Below are 20,823 nucleotides of genomic sequence, written 5' to 3'. Positions count from 1 at the left end.
CCTCAAGGTCACTTGTAATTCCTGAAATCTATGATTCTGGAGGCCAAAGTCCTAGTCTAGAGGACCAAAGACTCACTGATCCTGGTGGGGAGAAGGGCACGAATGGCAACAGACTCACACTTGAGAGGCCCTGGAATCTGTCTTGTAGAGGATTAGATGGCATTTGTAGATAAGACGCTTGGGGATTATGTGTCTCTTGTCACACAGCAGGTAAGGCAGAGCAAGGCCTAACTTCCATCCAGTGTGAGGCTCTTTTCATGTAGGACACAATGATAGAAAGACCCTCTTGGACTGCTGGGGTAGGTGGGGAGGGTGCGGTGGTTATAGTGAGAAGAGAGAGAGAATCATGCTTACCTTGACCTATCCCTAGAGTCTGAGACCAGTTGCATTCAGAAATAACAGAGCAAGATCAGCTGAAATAATTTAAAGTTTAACCATAAGAAAATAGACCTAAATTAGGATGATCTTAATGATCATAGCTGTTGGAGGGTAGAAAAAAAGCTAGCTAGGTAGCCAGCCAAGAGAGAAGATGCCTCAACAGTGAACAGCTCCCAGGGAGAAAAGGCTAAATGAATGGACCTAAATGGAATGACTTGACTAAAACTTTCAGACCAAAAAAGTCTATATAGGTACAAGACCCTAGGAGAGCTCTTTTTTGATGTGATAGTTAGATCTTCAAGGGACTTCAGATGCCATCAGGTTCATTTATTTATTTTGTAGAGGAAGAAACTTGTAAGGGATGGAGCTGGGATTGGAGTCCAGGTTCTGTTACTCCAGATACATGGCTTATTCCACTCTACCAAGTAAAGATGCAAATAACCCAACTTCAGAAGAACTCCGAGGTCCTTTCAGCTTAAAATCCACGATCCTATGGACCTCAGATATAAGCAGTGCTTCTCTCTAATCGGAGTTGGACAAACGCTTCCAAGGAAGCCAGATGGATCCTTGAGATGCCTTGCTGGTGGTCGCTTTTCAGTAGCTATTCCTCCTTGCTAATATTCCTCCATCCTTTTCTCTTGGTCATGCTCCCTCTGAAAGTGCAGAACAGCAGGTAAACTCAGAAATCATAAAATATATGCCCCATGGCCTTACAGAACTCCTTAGCCCTAATGAGGATAAACACTGTTAAATGACATCCCACATTTTCTCTCATTCATTCATTCCACACATGTTAAGCACCTAGTGTACTACAGGCATGGGACTGGTCTCTTGTCTTAAAGCTCTAAGAGTTTATAAGGCAGGGTATATTGGTTTCCTAGTTCTGGAAGTTAGTGTATGTATGGCTAGGGTACAGAGAACACAAGGGAGCAGTACTGAAAGGTGGCTGAAGAACTTATTACCACGTGGGTCCTCAGAGGTGAGAGAGGATTTGCAGAGCTCAGTAAGTTGGCCATCACTCTGCAAATAGTGAGCGCTGTCCTTGGTGCTTTGGGCATGTCCTGCACCCAGCCATGGTGACCATCTCTTTCTGAATTTGCATTTTGCAGTGCCGTAGTGAATGAGAGATCACCTGACCCTGTGGACTGGGCCGTAATAGATGTTGTCAATTATTTCCGTACAGTGGGATTCGCGGAACAAGCCATTGCTTTTCAGGAACAGGTAAAATCTATTTGGAAAACAGCTGTTGATTTTTGGACACAGTCAATGCGGGACTTTGTTTGGTTTGACTAGAAGTGTTTGTAACAAGGTTTTTGTGTCTTTCTTTTCCAGTGGGGGAGGGGTGAGAGGGAGAGGAAATTAATATTTGTTCATTAAAAATTAGGTTAAAATTTGTATAAAGAAAACTATTGACTGGGATTGCCCCTGGGCACCTCATAAGGGCAGAAATGACTCCCCCATTTGGCAAACTGGGGAAATGGCTAAAAGGAAGGGTGAGTGAACAATTACTCTTTGATGTGTCCTCTGCACTGCTCCTGGGGACTGGGAATCAGGAGATGAAGATCATAGGAAAAAACAAGAAATGAGAGATCCGTGAGATTGTGCACCTCTTGGGGGCAGGGTCTATTTTTGCTTTTCTTTGCACCCCCCAGCACTTTGCAGAATCCCTGACACACACATTAAGCACTTAATACCTTATTCACTCTATGGCTTGGAGAAGAGCCCCAAGATGTAAACCAAATAAGTGCACAATCTGAGATGCAGCCCCTTCATGCCATTGACAAGCATTTTTTCAATAGAGGCATGGATGCTCCTTGAGAGAGGGAAGCTTTATTCTTTGTATCTGTATGTCCAGTAGCTAGCACCAGAGCTGGCACAGAATAGGTCCTTAATAAATGCTTGTTGGTCAACTTGTTCACTGGGAGATGATCATGACCTCAACCCAGACATGATCAGAAGAGCAAATTAGAAAGAACAAATTCAACCTTTCCCGGCTAGGGAGTTTATTGTTATGTTTGTAGGCAGTTAGGTGCCACTGTGTATAGAGTGCTGGACCTGCTGTCAAGAAGACCTGAGTTTGAATACTACCTCAGACACTGATTTGGCTATGTGACCATGGGCAAGTCACTTAACCTCTGTTGGCTCAGTTTCCTCTTCTCTAAGATAGGCATCAAAATAGCACCTACCTCCCATGGTTATTGTGAGGATTGAATGAAATAATAATTGTAAAGCACATAACAGGGCCTTGCACATAGTTATTGCTGCTGTTTGTCCTTCATTCTCAAAGAGGAACATGACAGCAGGGAGGTGATGCCACGACTTGCAAGTGAATTGGTTTTAAGTGGGAGAGGGCTGTGCAAAGACACCAGCCTCATTTTCTCCTCTGGAACCATATGGGTCCAATGGCCAGATATGGATCAGGATGAGTGGAGAGTGCTAGATTAATATTAGCTATTATTATTAGTCTCAAATTAAGCTGTTTTACCTGAATGAAGGTCTGTCTGGGTGCTTAGAATAAAGGTTGGTGATAGGAAACAGGGAGATGGACAAGGGGAGATCATCTCCTACAAACCTACACCTACGAACATTTTTAGTCCTAGCAAGGACACATCCATGGTCCCACTCATGGCCCTGTGGGGTTAGTGTAACTTCACTGTCCCCAGCACCTGGGGGTGGATGAGGGAAGCTGAAGGGGCTTCAGCAGCATGGAAGCAGTTTGGGAATATTCTTTCTGATGCTGACTGTGCCACACCAGCTCTGCAAGCAAACTTGCCATAATGGAGAGACCATACGTGTGTGAAGTCCACCAAACTCAATTTACCTTTCTAAGTTGACACATACTGAAAGGGTCTGTAATTTGTTTGGTTTGTGGGTATGACTTCTCCAATATGCATATGTTAGTATAAGGGTTCCCTTAAATAGATGGCCTTCAGGATTGTCTATGATAGAAAAATTTACCATCCTTCAAGCCAGCCTGGCTTTGAGTCCCTCTGCACTAGCCCTTGTGCCACTGACCTACGGATGGCCAATGTTTCAAACCTTTCAAGTTAGATAGGAACCCCACAGAGGTTGGGCTCTGTTTGCAGAGTCTTGGAGAATATAGGGTAATAGATACAGGACAGTGAAGTGGAGGGTGGGAATTTTGGTGGAGGGTTTTGTAGTAAAACAAAATGAAGCCTTCTGGGCTGCAGGATGTTGATGAGCAAAGGAAATCATCCTTCTGTCCCAAACTTCATTCCTCATTCAGCTTCTGGTTATCTCCAGCTGTTAGTTGTTTGGCTCAGTTTCAGAGAGGCAGATGTGTAAGAGGGATGGGGATCTTCATTTGGTCTAATAGCAAGAATTCATATTTTTAGAGAACTTCTTGAAACTGACCTCTGACATTTTCAATACAAACATTATTATCTTTATTTTAAATGAGGAAACTGAGGCTCAGAGAGGTTTACACAGGCTCCAGGTAATGTTCTAAAGGACTCTATCTGGCACACCACTCTGATGCCTACATAAAATTAGAGATTCCGAGCTGGAAGGAAACTTACCACCTGGTTCAATGACCTTTCTCATTTCATAGATGAAGAAACTTTGGTTCCATGACTTGAAGTGTTTTTTTCAGCATCACAATGTGAGTAAATTTCAGAGCTGACCAGTTTGCTTGCTAGCTGTCATGGCTTCCTTTAAACCCAATCCTTGTCTTTTTACCTCTGTTTATTTGGTAACTCCAAAAATCATAGCTTTGGAAAGATATATGGAAGGTGTCTGATGGGCTAGAATATGTTTCTTTTTTGTTTTAGAGTCATGGTGTCCATTTGGATTAATGGAGTTGAATAACTCCCTTCTAAATTAAATTTCTTTTTTTTTTTTGCTTTTTTGGAGGACAATTGGGGTTAAGTGACTTGCCCAAGGTCACATGGCTAGTTTTTGTGTTAAATGTCTGAGGCTGAATTTGAACTAAGGTCGTCCTGACTCCAGGGCCGGTGCTCTATTCACTGTGCCACCTAGCCACCCCCTAAAATAAGAATTTTAATGGTATTTTAAAAGATTAGCCCAAATGAGTTAGCAGAATTGTCTACAGACTGGAGTCCTAATTGTCCTGAAGCCCCTTTGCTTTCTGAACTGAGATGGCTGAAGCCCAGATTAGAAGAGTGGGGTAAATATTCTTTTCAGCACATCCAACCCTTCAAAAATCCTCTAAAGTGTTTCAGAAGTGGAAATAGCTCAGCTCAGAGATGTCCTTTGGAGAGAGACCTTGCCAGGACTGACCTCACTTGTCTGGCACAGGGAAATAGGGAGTTGAAATGGGAATGGTCTTTCCTAAAGCTTTTTCATTCAGAAATGCTTTGAGGGAGAAAGATAACGTCTTGTTACTGTGTTGATCTGGCTGACCTTGGAGCCTGAGAACTAGGATCCCTGGGGACTGGAGTCGTATGAGTATGGCCCAGTAGCCAGATGGATTCTTATTCTCATGGAAGAAAGGAAGGGGAGGGACAGGACTGAGCCTGCCTTAAGGAATCCTCCAGACACACTTGGAATCTTTTAGCAACTTCTAAATTCTCATCCTTTTTCTTTCCTTCCCCAATTAATAGACAAGAGACTAGTGTAGTTGGGGTTGACCGAACATTTGTTGTCTCCCCTGAGGGGACAAGACAAACAAGCTATCATGCTTTTCCTAATGACAGTGAACCTGAATCTTGGGTAATATGATTCTCCCACTAGTTTAAGATACGGGCCTTCCATTTTTGGTTAAAAGACAGGGAAGTTCCAGGACATTTTAATTATTCTAACGGACCCTCACCTTAAAGTCCACACACTGAGAGGCTCCTCACCCCAGTGATAGCAAGGATTTTTACCCAGCCTTGTCCTTCAGTTATAGCATCTGAGGGACCCCTGCCCCCCCAAAGCAGTACCTGGTCTCTGACTTGTCACTTCATGGGGAGCATGGCCTTGTTGGAATAGGGCCTAGAATGGGCTCGGCCAAGAATGGACTCAACTCAAGCGGACATTTATGTCAGGAGTTCACGGCCTTGTTACTGCAGCCACCCTTCCCTGCTGGACAGGTCCACCACTTCTGGCTTTCAAAGCGTGTCTTTCGGCAGATGCCAGACTAATAGCCTGTTATTGGCTGGGGTGTTGCTATGGCAACCAGCTTCAGCTGTTGCCTTTCCCTACCACTGAGGATGTCAGGCCATTAAGTGTGGTTTGTTTGGAGGCCATGAGCATTACTGGACTGAGTGGATTGGTGTCCTGCTGGCCTCCTGGACTCATTTGGAGACCTCCACTTAGCTCCTCATTCTCTGTACAGCTAGGCCTGTCTGGTACACAGTCTTCTGCAGCAGCTAATTCCTGGGAAATTATTTCAGAGCTAGCTGCAAAAAAGACTTCTTGGAAGGAAAACATGGTCTCCCTCTGACCATCAACATGTCATTGATGCGTTCACTTGGAGTTGTTTTTCCATGGATGTTCTGTGCTGATTGATCAACATATCACACCACAGAATCTCAGCCTTGGAGGGCACCTGGGCGTATTTTGTACAGGCTGTACCCAAACAGGAATCTCTCCCACAGCACCCCTGATGGGTCACCTGGCTACTGCCTGCAGACTTCCCCTGAGGGGGATCCGGCCTCCTCCCAGGGCCTCCCATTCCACTTTGGTGTCTACCCCTGCAGCTTACACCTGCCGTCCCTCCTTCTGCCCTCTGGGGTCAAGCAAAACAAAGCTTAGCCTTCTTCCTTATGATGTCCATAATGATGAGTGACATTAATGTAATGCTTTCATTTGATCCTCACGATAGCTCTGGGCAGGGTGAAGAGGGCAAATTAATTCTACAGGTATTATTATCCCCATTTCAGAGATGAGAAAACTGAGGCTTGCAGAAAGGCTCCCAGAAATGTAACCATGACCATGGGCTAAAATTAGGTGGTACAGTAGAGGGGATACTGGGCCTGGAATCAGGGTTCAAATCTGGCTGTGTGACCCTGGACAAATCACTTAACTGCTGCCTGCGTCAGTTTCCTTATCTGTAAAATGGGGAGAATAACAGCACCTACCTCCCAGGGTTGTTGTGAGGATCAAATAAAACAATAATTATAAAGTCCCTGGCAACATAGTAGGTGTTATTTAAGTGTTAGTTGTTGCTGTTTTTGTTGCTGCCATCAAAAGACTCTAACTCTGGCATTCTTCCCACCACATCAGTGCTTTTTCAGATAGTCCTTCAGATACTTGATTTTTGTACCCTGCCCATTCTCCCCCCAACCCCATCTTCTCTTCTCCAGGCCAATATCCTCACTTCCTTTCAACCGATCTTTGTGGCAGCCAGCAAGAATGTGTTCCTTATCTGCTACATGCTAGGCCTGCTGCTAGGCTTCAGGGGCAAGGCAGTGGGCACAAAGACAAAAAATAAAGCAGTTGTTTCAGTCGTGTCCCACTCTTCATGACCCCATTTGGTGTTTTCTTGGCAAAAAATATTGGAATGGTTTGCCATTTCCTTCTCCAGTTTACTTTACAGAGGAAGAAACTGAAGCAACAGAGTTAAGTGACTTGCCCAGGGTCACACAGCTAGGAAGTATCTGAGCCCAGATTTGAACTCAGGGAGATGAGTCTTCTTGATTCCAGGTCTGGCGCTCCATGTGCTGCATCACTAGTAAAGTATTGCTAGCTTTGAAAGAGCTTACATGGCATGGCATCTTCTCTCGGTCTCTCACCATCTTGGTAGCCCCTCTCGCTTTTGCCCGATGTCGTTGGATCATAGGGACATAGATTTAGAGCTGGAAGCAAGCTTAGAGACCCTTATAGTAAAAGCCCTTCATCTCATAGATGGGGAGAGTGAAGCACAGAGAAGTTAAGGTTAATTTAAGAAGTTAAGACACCCCTAGGTGTCTGAGGTAGGATTTGCATTCAGGTAAAGATCTGAAGCTGGACGAAGCCTCAGAGGCCATCTGGTTCTCCCTCCCATTTTACAGATGGAGAGACTGAGACCTAAGGCTAAGTGATTTGCCCAATATCCTACAGCCTCAGAGATGGGATCTGCACCCCAGATCCCTTACCTCCAGAGCCAGGGTCCCTTCCACTACCCCATGCAGACTTCATGGCTTCCAACTCCTTCACTTTACTGATGAAGACACTGAGGCCCACAGAGGTGTGACATAACTTGCCCAGAGCCTCACAAGTCTAAGTGGGAGAGAACGACTTGATAAAGTTAAGTCTTAAAATCTGAGACTCAAAATCCAGAACTCTTTTCATATCGGTCCTGGTTATCACCATTCCCAGCCTTGAAGCCACATGACATCAAAAGGAAAGGAAGGTCTTTCAAGCCAGTGTGGCACCGACAGTCTTCCCATTGAACACCAACTCTAGGTCATGGCAGCAAAAGCTCCTTTACCTTTGGAGTTCTCTGTCTGCCTCTCCTTGCCTGCTTATGCCTGCCTGGAGCTCCTTAAAGCAAGCATTTTCCCTCTCTTCTTGTCATTGTCACATAGGCTCTTCAAGCCATTACAACTTGAGTGGCATCAACAGTTGTGTCCCTAGAATGCTACTTGTGCTTAAGACAGTTTTCTTTTCTCAGTGTTATGACATCATAGAATACAGCCCATGGTGTTGAATTAATTTCATGCTATTATTCCATCACTCATCCAAAACACACCGAGTAGAACAGTATTTCACTATATATAGTTACTCACTTAACATTTCTTTTGAACTTGTTCACTTGAAAAATCTTTTGACCTTTAGGAGAAAAAAAAAGTCAGGTAGGAGGACATCTTCCCAAATGACCAAATCACTGATTTGTGATCCATTCTGGAGAGTGGATTAGAGCTCAGCTAATCAAGTAAAATAAAACACACCTTGTTGCTTCTCATAAAGTAACAGCAACTATCCCCCAAATCAGTAGCAAAGTGAAGAAACCACTTTAAGCAATCAATAGCATTTATTGAGGGGGGGGGGGCTTCAGGAGGTATTCTGAAGAGTCTTCAGTTTCATTGGGCATATATGTTGTCGACTGATGGAATGCACAACCATTCTTTGATACAGCTAGCTGCTCTGGCCAAAAATGTCATCACTGTTTGGCAACCCTATTAATTGTTGTAATTCAGTCATATTTCAGTCATTCCCAACCCCATTTAGGGTTTTCTTGGCAAAGATACTGGAGTGGTTTGCCATTGCCTTCTTCAGCTCATTTGACAGATGGAGAAACTGAGGCAAACAGAGTTAAATGGCTTGCCTAGGGTCACAGAGCTAGTAAGTGTCTGAGGCCAGATTTGAACTCAGGAAGATGAGTCTTCCTGACTCTAGACCAGGAGATCTATGCACAGTGGTGCCATCTAGCTGCCTGATCCCATTACTAAGCTTTTCGAATGTAATGAAGTTGGTTCTTGGATGGGAGGTCATTTCCAGTGTGGGGGTAGGTCCTGCCTGCCTTTAAGAACTTCTGCCACAATGAAGACCATAGGATCAAAGAGACCTGGCAAGACTAGCTCACCCGACCCCCTCATCCTTACAGGTGAAGGAGCAGAGAATCCCGAGAGAGAGGAAATAAGTTGCCAGGGATCATACAAGTAGGTATTAGTAGAGAAATAAGAACCCTCCAAACTTGAAGTTACATTTTTTCCATTAGGATTATTCTTTCCTATAAAAACCAAAGTCTGAAAGCTTTCAAGAAACCTCGACACCTTGATATTTCAGACTTCAGGAATGCTTAAAGTGTTGGGGAGCATCATGAGAAAGGAAGGAAATCATATTGAACTTCTGTCATGGATGAGAATTTCAATGCTTGCAAATGCAAAAAAAAAATTAAAAATAAAACACAGACTGAATTGGGAAGACCCTACAATAAATGGCAAAATAGTAAATTGAATTTTTTAAAATGGAGTTCAGGTATCTTTCCCTGTATGGTCACCTGACCTATGGGATTTCAGTCCTCCAGAACTGATCAATAAGAAAAGATTCACCTGAAGAGTCACAAGAACTGAAGTCCAAAATTCTTTCTAAAGACATATTAAGATAACAGCATCAATAGATATCAATCTGGGGTGGCCAAGTAGCACAGCAAGTAAGAGCACTGGCTCCATTGTCGGGATGACCTGGGGATCAAATCTGGGCTCAGATACTTAGCACCACACCCAGAAATAACTGGCCGTGTAACCTTGAGCAAGTTACTTAACCCCAATTGCTTAAAAAAAATAGATATCTCTCTATCCCTTGTCTAATCCATTCTGTATGATGATGGCTGTCCCTGTTGGATTGGGGCTCACTTCTAGAGTGTTTGTCTTTCACCATTCTTCTTTGTGGGGCAGCTAGGAGCCCATCTTCCTGAGTCCAAATCTGACCTCTGATACTTACTAGCTGTGTGACCCTAGGTAATTCACTTAATCCCCTCAGTTTACCCATTTGTAAAATGATCCAGAGAAGGAAATAGCAGACCTCTCCAGTACCTTTGCCAAGAAAACCCTAAATAGGATCATAAAGGATTGGACATGACTCAACAACAACAGCATTCTTCTTTGCTGTCTCGGCAGGCACAATAGCTAGAAACTAATTGTTCCACCATTCATTTTTTCCTCTTTCTCCTACAACACCACTTAGTCCCTTGCCTTCACGAAGCTAGACTCTCCGGCCTATTTTACAGTCAGAGTCAGTGAGGGAAGTGGATTTTGCTCAGTAGGTGAAATTTTCTTTTGTAGCGAATTGGGTTGGTAGGTACCCAATTCCATTTCTTTAGGGGTAGCTGCATAAAAAAGTGCTTTTGGTTGGAAAGGAGGGTGGGGCTACTGTGCATTTCTGGTCAGAAGAAAAGTATTTTAATAAGATCCACTTGTAAGGTTTCCCATCTTCTCATTTGAGATTTATCTCATTTGTTCAATGAGATATTTGTAATGTAATTTGAAAACCTTGATGTAAAATATAAATGCTAGCTATGATCACGATTATTAATAATTTGCTGTTTTCATGTAAAGCTTTTCTGATCAGAAAATGCAGATGACTACGTTTGTGATTCACTGAAGGTGTATTTTTTTTAATGACCTTTCTGGATGCAATTGAGCATTAAACCTGATCACCCTCATGCATAATTTTTCAACTGCTTTAATCTGTGATGGATAAATACATATTATTCTTGGGGGCCCAAAGGTGACTTTAAAGGTCACCATTTTGAAGCAAAAACCAAAAGGAAGCCAGTTCATCCAAGAGCGATTCATCCAATGTTCATTACTCATCTACAACTTGGTAGAGACTCTAGTGGACTTAGAAAGATAGGGACAAGGCAGAAATTGGGCCACAGGAGTACAACATAGCATATTAGAAGGCTCTGTTCATGTCTTTTCCTTCATACCTCCCAATTGTTGTGTTCCCCAAATTATTGAACGTATCTATAAGTAGCCTGTGTTTGTTTTATTCATCTTGATATAATGTGAGCTTTTAGCACAGGGACTGATCATTTTCTGCCTTTTGCTTATAGCACATAGCACAGAGATGGAGGTCCATAGTAAATCCAACATAAGGGACCAATATGCCCTACTTGGTCCCTTTCAGCTTTAAATCTATAAGCCTTGGTTCTTATCCTGCTTCTTAACATGCCCTTTATTTCAAGGTTCCCTGCAAGTGAAAATAAGGATCATTCTTCTTCTGCCTTCCCAGGGTGAGGGGTATATGGTAGCTGTTGATCTTATGGCTCCTCTCTCATCTACCAATTTCTAGCAACAAGTGTTAGGTAACCCAGGTGTCTGTAACTCCATTAGGTCACTGAAAGTACCAACCCTCACAATGAGCTGAACTAGATTTTGTGTCTGGTGTGAATGCAAAACCTGTTTTTTTCTGACTGTTGCTTTCAGCTGATGCAGCGGTCAGCTCCTTTCTGAGCCAAGGCTAACAGAAAACTCATCCCTAGCACTGTATTTCAGAGCCCTCGGAATACTTCATCCTTCTCTCTGTGCCATGATCCTAATGTTTCCACCAATGGGATCTCAAGTCAAAACAACCTGCAGAGTCATTGGCTGAGAATTCTGAGCTCACAATCACTCCATCACTGAATGGCAAGCCATTGTCCATCCTTCACAGGTGTGTGGGAGTTCCTCAGGTGACAGACTGTTCGGTGGAGCAGATGACTTAATGTTGCTCCTGAGTCCAGTGAAAAAGCATGCTGAATTATTATAAAATTCTGGGGGTTCCTCGGAATGCCTCGTCAGCTGACATTAAGAAGGCTTACCACCAGCTGGCTTTGCAGGTTCATCCGGACAAGAACCCAGAGAATCGGGAAGCGGCAGAAAAGAAATTCAAAGAAGTGGCCAAGGCCTATGAGGTCTTATCCGATGCCAGGAAACGTGATGACTATGACAGTTCCAGAGAGATACTCATCAGAAGAGAAGAAAAGGGTGACAGTAACCAAAAGCCAAGTCGGCTGGAAGAAAATCTGATATTCCAAAGGCCACACAGTGTCTTTCAGGATGTTTTTGATGAAGATGACCTCTTTTCAGGGGATTTCTTATCCACAAGCCATGGGAGCAGCATGGGGGTCCAGCGCCGGCCCAGGGCCAGGGGGTGGTACCATACTTCCCTTTTTGATGTGGCCCCCATTTTGAGTACAGGCTTTTCCACCTTTGCGAGGCTGAATTCAGGAAGAAGTGCAGGCTCTGCTTGGTCTTTCATACCATTCGTGAGCCATAATGGCATGAGTAACTTCAGACTGGTCACGACCTGCAGTCAGATAGTAAATGGGAGGAGAATTGTAACAAAGAAGATTTTTGACAATGGGAGAGAAAGGATTGAAGTAGAAGAAGAAAGGATGATTCACTAGGCTCCTCAGCTCCAACTGGTAAGGAAGGAGAAGACCCCTAGCATACAAGTGGCACGTCTAGAGCTGGTCCATGAAGGACTGGTAGGAGTCCCCCAGTCCACTGGGCTATGTAATAAGAATGGAAAAAAATCATGTACTTATTAGTGCTTTAAAAATTTGCTAAGCACTGTTAATATCTTATGCTGGGTTACATTGCTTTTTATTAAACCATTTTCATTTGCTACAAAATCAAGCAGTTTGGAGGACAAAGTTACTAAATATATATATATATTTTTAATTTTAAAGAACTTCCTTAGTAATGGAGGCCACATGTTATAGTGGAAAGGCTACTGAGTTAGGGGTCAGAGGAGGCAGGTTCAAATCCCAGCTCTCTTGCTTATTCTCTATGTAGCTTTAGGCAAGTCATTCAGAGCCTTTGGCCCTCAGTTTCCTGATCTTCAAAATGAAAGGTTTGACCTATAGAACTTTTGAGATTCCTTCTAGATCTTAATCTGTGGTTTTGTGGTTAAACTACTGTGAAAATAACCAGTTATTTGTATCTCAGGACCCTTATAATTTGCTAATTCATACATAATTAAAAATACCAGACATACACACACACACACACACATATATAATATGTATATAAGTATATATGTATATATAATATATGTGTATAAAATACAGGTTGAAAGCTCTCACATTCTTTAGTTTGGGTCCATAGATTTAGAACTGGGAGGCAACTTGGGATCAGTCTCACCCTTTCATTTTAAAGGTGATGAAATTGAGAACTAGTGAGACTAAGTGACATTTTCAAGGTCACCCAGATAGGCAGCAGTTGGGATTTGAACCCAGGTCTTCTGATTTCCAAATCTAGGTTACTCTCCAACTTTCTGTGTTGCTACTATAAAAGGGACACTTAGGACGCTTGTCAGACATTTTTCCCCCCATTTAAAAAAAATTTACATTTTTTACAGGGAATACTTGAGTCTACATATTTTGCTTTTGTGGTTTGCCAGTGGTTAATTCTACCTTGTCTCTATGTGAAGCAACATGGTCCAGTAGGAAGAACTCTAGTTTAGGAGGGCAGAAATTCTTAACACCCAGCCTGTTGAATAAATTACTTGAAACCCCAATCTCCTCCTCTACAGGGAGGGTAAGTAAGATCTTCGCTGCCCGTGTCACAGTGCTATTGTCAAGATCAAATGAGATTAATACACAGGACAGCATCCTGATACCTGATAAGTTACATATTAGGAGATGCTGCCATTATTGTTGAGAAGCCATTTGGTGTGGGAGATAGATCATTGTGGGCAGGAACAACTGGGTTCACACAGTCTGCAGTGTGCCAGGGATGGGAGGGGGCAATTATTTAATCTCTCAGTTTCAGTTTCTCCTCATCCATAAAATGGGGCTAACAGTATTCACAGTACCTCTCTCAAGGATTGTTACAAGGTTGAAATGAAATAATATATGTAAAGAGATTTGTAAGTATTGACCATTACCACTATGCTGACTAATATAGATGAATGTAAGCAGCAAGAAGGAATCAATCATTTAGCAAATTCCTTTCAATGTCTTTTTTTTTTGCTAAAATATAATCATTGTTGCATGTATATATAAATATATTAAAATATATGTATGTATACATAGACATAAATGCAACATATGTATATTACATATGCATGTTAGATTATGCAGATATACTTGTAAATGTGTATACATTCACCTTTCTTGGTGTCATTGGCAGATATTGGGCAATGATAACTTGTAAATTTCACATTGCTTCTTTCTTATCAGGAGCCCTGGGTTTGTTCAATATTTTCTTGAGAGATACAGTGATGATGGAGGTCTCAGTCCTTCCTTAAGTCAGCAAGATTCACCCTCAAAATAAAAGTGGAAACAGCACCCTATTGTGCGAAGCTTTTAGCTTTCCCTGCCACATAAGTACATAAAATTATAGAATGTTTAGGGCAGGACTTTAAAGCATCCCCTATTCTCATTCCCTCAAAGTGAGGTCCTGATCTATTCAGCTCAATATCCCCCTTTACATTGTACCACCAAGTCACGTAGGCATATGATGGTGACAAGGGCAAGCGTTTGTCAGGGCTTGTTATCATTTTACAGATAAGGCTCAGTAAGGTTAGGTCAATTGTTCCCAGTCCCCAGATGGCATCAGAGGTAGAACTTGAACCTGACTTTCGGGCTAATATTGTTTCTGAAATGTCACATTGCCTCCTGGTATCAGACACTGCTCTGCTTTTGATTCAGTTGTATTAAGTCCTGCTTTGTAAATCATCTACTCTGAGAGGGGGACTCCCCCCACTGCAACCTCTGTGGTTTTACCACAGAAATTTCTTGTTTGCATTTTAACCTCAGGAAGTTTGCAGAGCCTTGACAGTGAGAAATGCCTGGGCTACTTCTACAGAGGTCCGCAGTTCAGCATGAACCGTGTCCAGGGGAGAGAGAGGGCAGAGGGCAGGAGGCAGGAGGGTCAAGACAGACCTGCTGACTTCTGCCTAGCAGCTGTTACCTGCCTTTCCCCCAAAAAGCCAAAGTTGGCAGCCAGCAGTTTTATCTTGTTCACTGGGCTCATATATTTGTATGTTTGTTTTGAATTGTGAATTACATCTGGCCCCTTCCTTTCCTAATTTTGGTCCAAGGAGAGCAGCAGCATGTCTGCTGAGCATAGGGAAAACAAAACTTGAGTACGGAATGATTTTCCGTTTTGTCTGAAGTGGATGCCAGATTTCCGCATCTTTCGCAGACATTCTCTGCTTTTGACAGAAGTGCTGAGCTGTAGAACTTGATGCCAACAGAGATGAAAAGCCTTTGTTTTCTAGGCCCCCGTGGAAGCCTCCCAACTGGGCTGGGCAGGGCAGGGCAGGGCAGGGCAGGGCAGGGCGGAGGCAGATTCATCTGTCTTCATCTTTGTGTAGAACACACAGAATCCCCTTCAATGAGTGACTAAAAGCAAAGCTGGTGAACCTGTAGGTTGGACTATTTGTTAAAAAAAAACTCACATGAGAACAAGTGGATGGTAGTGATCCAGGAAAAGCTTAGACATCACCTGTCTCTAGAAAACCAACCTTGATCAGTTCATGCTTCTGAATGCTGGTGACTTCCCAGACTGGTGACTTCAAACCTGTGACTGCGACCTGGGTGGCAAAAATACATCTTCTGGAGCCCACATGAGCATTTTTCCTTTCCGTGTGATCTTTATAAACCTCCCAACATAACTGCCCAGGGAGAAGGGGAGAAAAGAATCTTTAAATGTAAACTCATTGAGGGCAGAGAATGTTTTCCTTTTGTCTTTGAATCCTCAGTGCCTTCTATGCTCCCCCCCCCCTCCACACCTGTGATTTCATTAATATAGGAAACCTTCCAGTGTGGAAACTCTCTCAATTTATAGGGATATATACTGCCTGGGATGCTAAGGGATTCAGTGACTTTCCCATGATCACATGACTAATTATCCATCAGAGGCAAGACTTGAACCCAGATCGTCCTCCCTCGAGTGCTCCTACATTGCATCTCAGATTATACATGTGTTCATCTGCATGCTAGGACCAACTTGAATGACTTGCAACCTTGAGATTCCATTCATTTAGACAATAAGAACAAGGTTAATGAGGGATTGGTAGTGTCTTAAGCTTTGCCACCCCTTGTAATCTCTGGAGTACAGGCATTAGTGTCCCTTTACTCAGATGAAGAAACTGAAGCTTTTTATTTTGCTTCTGACCTGTGATGTTATCTGTATGAGGACCTGCTTCTCAGTGTGAAAACTTTTTTCATTGATCCAAATGGGCAACTCTACTGTAGCTTCAAGTTTCCTTAGAGTTCTCCCAGGGCACTGGGAGAAGAGAAAGCACTTGTCCATGGTTAAACAAGTGTCATATGCTGACTCTTATGTGCAAAGCCTTATAAAATTTATAAATATATTTATATTTATAAATATAAAATATATTTAAAATATTTATATAATATAATTTATTATATTATTATTTAAATTATCGTTTAATTATTTATTATATTTATTTAATTGTTATTTATTATTATTTAATATATAAATATATAAAATATATAAATATAAAAAATATAAAATTTATAAATATAAAATGACTCTGTGTCCAAAGTATGAGAGAAGCAGCATGTTGTAGTAAAGAGAGGATGGGACTTGGAGTCAGGAAAACCAGGAGTTCAGGTTCTGCCTTTGCCCTGTACTGGCCAAGTGAACCTGAGCAAATAATTTTTCATCTTGGAACTTTAAAACTTTAAGTGACTGATGAGTACTGATCTTCACCACTGGTGGAAATCTCCATGCTTGAGAGTTTTCTATGCTGCTGATATCATGGATCCACATTAAAGAAAAGATGTTTAAGGCCCTAGTGGATGTACAGAGACGAAGATAAAGCCTCTCCTGCCTTCACCCTCAAGAAGATTACATTCCTTGACTTTATGCTTCTGGAATCTTAGGGGCGAGCTATTGTAACTCACAGGTGAGTCAGAATCTTTCTTAGAGCATCCTTGAAAAGTGGTGATCCAGGGGCGGCCAGGTAGCACAGCGAGTAAGAGCACCGGCTCCAGTGTTGAGAAGACCTGGAGATCGAATCCCGGGCTCAGACACTTAGCACCCACCCAGAAACACCTGGCCATGTAACCTTGAGCAAGTTACTTAACCCCAATTGCTTAAAAAAAAAAAAAAAAGAAAAGTGGTGATCCAGGGGCAGCTATGTGGCACAGTGAATAGAGCACCGGCCCTGGAGTCAGGAGGACCTGAGTTCAAATCTGGCCTCAGACAGTTGACACACTTACTAGCCGTGTGACTTTGGGCAAGTCACTTAACCCCAATTTCCCTCCAAAAAGCAAAAAACAAGCCAAAAAAAATTTAAAAAGTGGTGATCCAGCCTTTGCTTAGTGGTGATCCAGCCTTACCTCAATTCAGAGCAGAAGTGACAGCATGCTTGATTGACAGTTAAATTGTTAGTTGAGGGAAACTTGATTTTTTTACTTACAACTTTCTGTGTGGGCATTCCAGCAAACCACAGATAAGGCACGAAAGCATCAACAACTGACTTCGAGATCTTCCAGGCAGCCTGCTTTTCTGGAAATTTCTCTGGATTGTGGTCAGAAGACTCAGACAAGTCACTGAAGGGTCGGATTCAGCGGCTCACCAGCTGTTTGACTTTCGGGCAAATCACTCCACTTGTCTGACCACCAGGCCCATCTGAAAATAAAAATATTAAAGTCGATGGTCTGTAATGTCCTACCAGTTTAAAATCCTATCATCTCTAATCCCAGCTGATTGGCTGGATACTCCAACACATACATTAACTGTTAATGCCTAGTGTGAGGTTGGAATACTGTTTTTAAAGTATTTTTTTAAGAGGGAAACTGAGACCCAATTAAGGTCAAGGTAGGTTTCCCAAGGCTATTAATGAGTCAGATAGAAATGTGACTTAAGGAAATCTGAGTGCCTGTTCTTTATTTTACCTATCAGCCAGCATACAGTTAGCATATCCAAGAACCTGATGTTAGGAATCTTTCTTTTTTTTCCTTCACATCATTTGAAGAAACCAGTAACTTAGTTCTCTTTGTCATGTTTCAATCTAGGGAGCCATGGTTTTTGCCATCTTAAGGTCATGCACTATAGATCTCACCATCAGTTACTAAGATGTAATATTTGAGTCTTTGGTAGCTGTGACTAAATGTGGGTCATGTTTAATCAAATCCCCATTTGTCTGGATTTTTTTTAAGGGGAAGACAACATTTGGAAACATTTTTCTTGAGCTTGTCCCATGTGAAGTAAAAAGCTTTGGGTTTTTGGTTTGCTAACAATCCCCCCTGGTGCTTTATCTCTTTTTTTTTTTCATAAAGGGGAAAGATTTCTCAGACTCTCTAGAGCTTCTAGAGATAAAAATTGGTTTTATTTTATGTTTTCTGTTTTAGGAAATTGATGGAAAATCCCTGCTGCTGATGACAAGAAATGATGTGTTAACAGGACTTTCATTAAAATTGGGTCCTGCTCTGAAAATCTATGAATATCATGTAAAACCTCTGCAGACACAGCATTTAAAGAACAACTCATAGTCAAGTCAAATTGGGGCCTTGGACCTCAAATAATAAATGATTAAGAAATTTAGTTTCATGTGATGAAACTTTGTAAACATAGAATACATATATATGTATATGTTGAAAATATAAACCAAAAGAAAACTTTATCCTATTGGATAGAATAGGCAATCCACTGTCCCCGATTCATCCATCGGGAGCTAGGAGCGCCACCAGAATGCATGGTTTTCCTTTGGGGGTTTATCAATAGAATCATGGAAGGAATTAGGCACAATGCTTTGAATGACAAGGCTTGCTTTACACATTTCTTCATTCCTTCATATGCTGTTTCCCCCAAACTCTCAAAAAAAACCAGACAAGAAAACAAACATCTTTGCTTATGGACTTAGAGAGAGATGGAAAAAGAAAAAGGCGGGTGGAATTTGGGGGAGGGTGGGAGGGAGAAAGGTGAAAGGAAGAAATATGCCTCCCCCCAAGTTCCTGCTCCTTGTAGCTTTGTGTTACTTGGATGGAATTGCCAACACCCTTATTTGTAGAGGGTCGTCTACTTGACCTTATTAAGGTTTACATGTGTTGTCATATGATGTTTTAAAGGAATGAGCAGACAACATTCACATAGCCCATTCTAGAACAGCAGTGCTGAGAAGTGAAGCGCTTTTAAGTTTTTGGGGTAATCATCCACTTCCAGCTTGTTTTCATGAAGACGTAATGACATTTTCTGTGTAGAGTTGTTTTTAAATAGGTTTTATTGTTTGGAAGAAAACATTTCCACTTTATGGTTTATATTTCTAATAACTTGTGTTTTGAAGAACTTTGCAGACAACTGTAAAAAAAAAATTGGCTTGCTTCTTACATGGAATTTTTGTTACTATATATTCTTTTATGGTGGTGTGATTTTTCCCCCCAATCATCTGATGTTTTCCTTATTTAATTTCTGGTTTGAAAACTTGCTGTTAAGAGCTTGAAATAAATGGGCTTACTCATCTCTGTTTCAAGAGACATTTGTTCAATCTGCTTGTTCCAATGACCTGTTGAATTGGTGCCCTGTGGTCCTAATAAAATGATGCTTTGGTTCATTCCCAGTGAATTTTTGCCCTTTCTGCTTTATCACTTCTTTATTTGGGATTAGAAGTGACTATCTTCTGGAGACATTTCTTAATGTTCAGATTCTGATGACATGATGCCAAATAAAGTACAGAGATAGGGGAATTAATTCAATTTACTTCAATTCAACAAGTGTTTATTGAGCTCTTTGCTAAGCACTTCATGTTGCTGGGGATATGGTTTCAAAAGAGGGAGAGTCCCAGCCTTCAAGGAGCTTACATTCTATTATGGGATACAACATGGACATTGATGAATCAATACAAAATATAGAAGAAATAATTTCATGAGGAAGGATTAAAAAATCTCCAAGGCCTTATTTGGGAGATGACACTTTGACTAAACTTTGAAGGGAGCTAGACATTCTGAGAAGAGGTAAGGAGAGAATTATGGGTATGGGGAGTAAATTGTACAAAGGTAAGAGATACAATGGTAAATGGGGAGGACAGCAGATAGACTGATTTGGCTGAAGGGGGGGAATAGGGTGAAATTAATTTGAAAAAAGAAATTGCTACTAGATTGTGAAGGGCTTTAAATGGCTTAATATGACTAAATTATTCCAAATGGGCAACCAGAAACTTCAAGCCCAAAGACATCTTTAGTGATACTAAATGTGGAGTTATTCCCTTTTGTCCCAAGCTAGCTAAAGTCATCACTAAAAGCTTTAATTTTCATTTAATCATTTTTCTGTAGAGGTATTTTGACTGGAAAACATGGAGACTGAACTTTGAGAATAATAATGTAAGCTATTTAATAAAGGAACATGTGTATTTGTGTTCTTGTCCTAAATTCATTCTTTAGATGCAGAATGGTGCAATGGAAAGAGTGTTGAATTTGGAGTTGTGGGATTTTAGTTCAAATTCCAGCTCTGCTACTTTTTACATAGTGGAGTCACTTACCTATCTGGTCAGGCCTTGGTTTCTCATTTATAAAATGAGAGGACTTGAACCAAATGACAAGCTCTGTCTCAGACTGTGCTCAATAAAGATTTCTGGGCCACCTTTATGTGCCCAGGATTCTGCTAGGGTAGAGAAGGCCAAGAGAGGTGGATGAAGGAAGCACTCAGTTCCCTTCCTTTTTTTTTAACTTTTTAATTTTTTTCCAATTTATTTATTTATTTTTAGTTTTTAACTTTTATTTCCACAAGATTTTGAGTTACAAATTTTTCTCCCCATCTTTCCCCTATCCCCTACCCCAAAATAGCTAGCCTACTGAATATCCCTTTCCTCACTCTGTTCTCTCTTACATCCTCCCCCATTCCCCCTAACATTCTAGTAAGGCAAGATGAATTTCTACACTCCAGTGCCTGTATATCTTATTTCCCAGTTGCATGTAAAAAAAAAAACCCAACATTTTTTATACACATTTGTTTTTAAAACTTTGAGTTCCAGATTTTTTCCCTTCTTCTCTCCTCACCCACCCCTACTGAGCAATTCAATATAGGTTGTACATGTGTAGTTATGCAAAAGATTTCCATAGCAGGTATATACATATATATATATATATACATATAC

General features: G+C 41.6%; 1 protein-coding gene and 1 pseudogene across 1 annotated transcript in view; both read left to right on the top strand.

Annotated features, from left to right (window-relative positions):
* The window catches only part of SAMD13 (sterile alpha motif domain containing 13), a 48,437-nt gene extending 29,155 nt beyond the window's left edge, over positions 1 to 19,282 (top strand). Inside the window, exons 2-3 of the mRNA XM_069094527.1 lie at positions 1,488 to 1,599; positions 18,086 to 19,282. Of these exons, the coding sequence (XP_068950628.1) occupies positions 1,488 to 1,599; positions 18,086 to 18,226 (253 nt within the window). The 3' untranslated portion in view covers positions 18,227 to 19,282. The remainder of the gene's footprint in view (positions 1 to 1,487; positions 1,600 to 18,085) is intronic.
* LOC138166100 (dnaJ homolog subfamily B member 6 pseudogene) lies at positions 11,501 to 12,180 on the top strand (annotated as a pseudogene).
* Positions 19,283 to 20,823: the final 1,541 nt, after the last annotated feature.

This window comes from Petaurus breviceps, unplaced genomic scaffold (assembly GCF_028583685.1).
Source record: "Petaurus breviceps papuanus isolate PSGF00001 unplaced genomic scaffold, PetGlider_PUasm1.0 220, whole genome shotgun sequence".
Classification (NCBI taxonomy): Eukaryota; Metazoa; Chordata; class Mammalia; order Diprotodontia; family Petauridae; genus Petaurus; species Petaurus breviceps.
The sequence above is the reverse complement of the archived record's forward strand: the minus strand, read 5'-3'. Positions and strand labels throughout refer to the sequence as shown.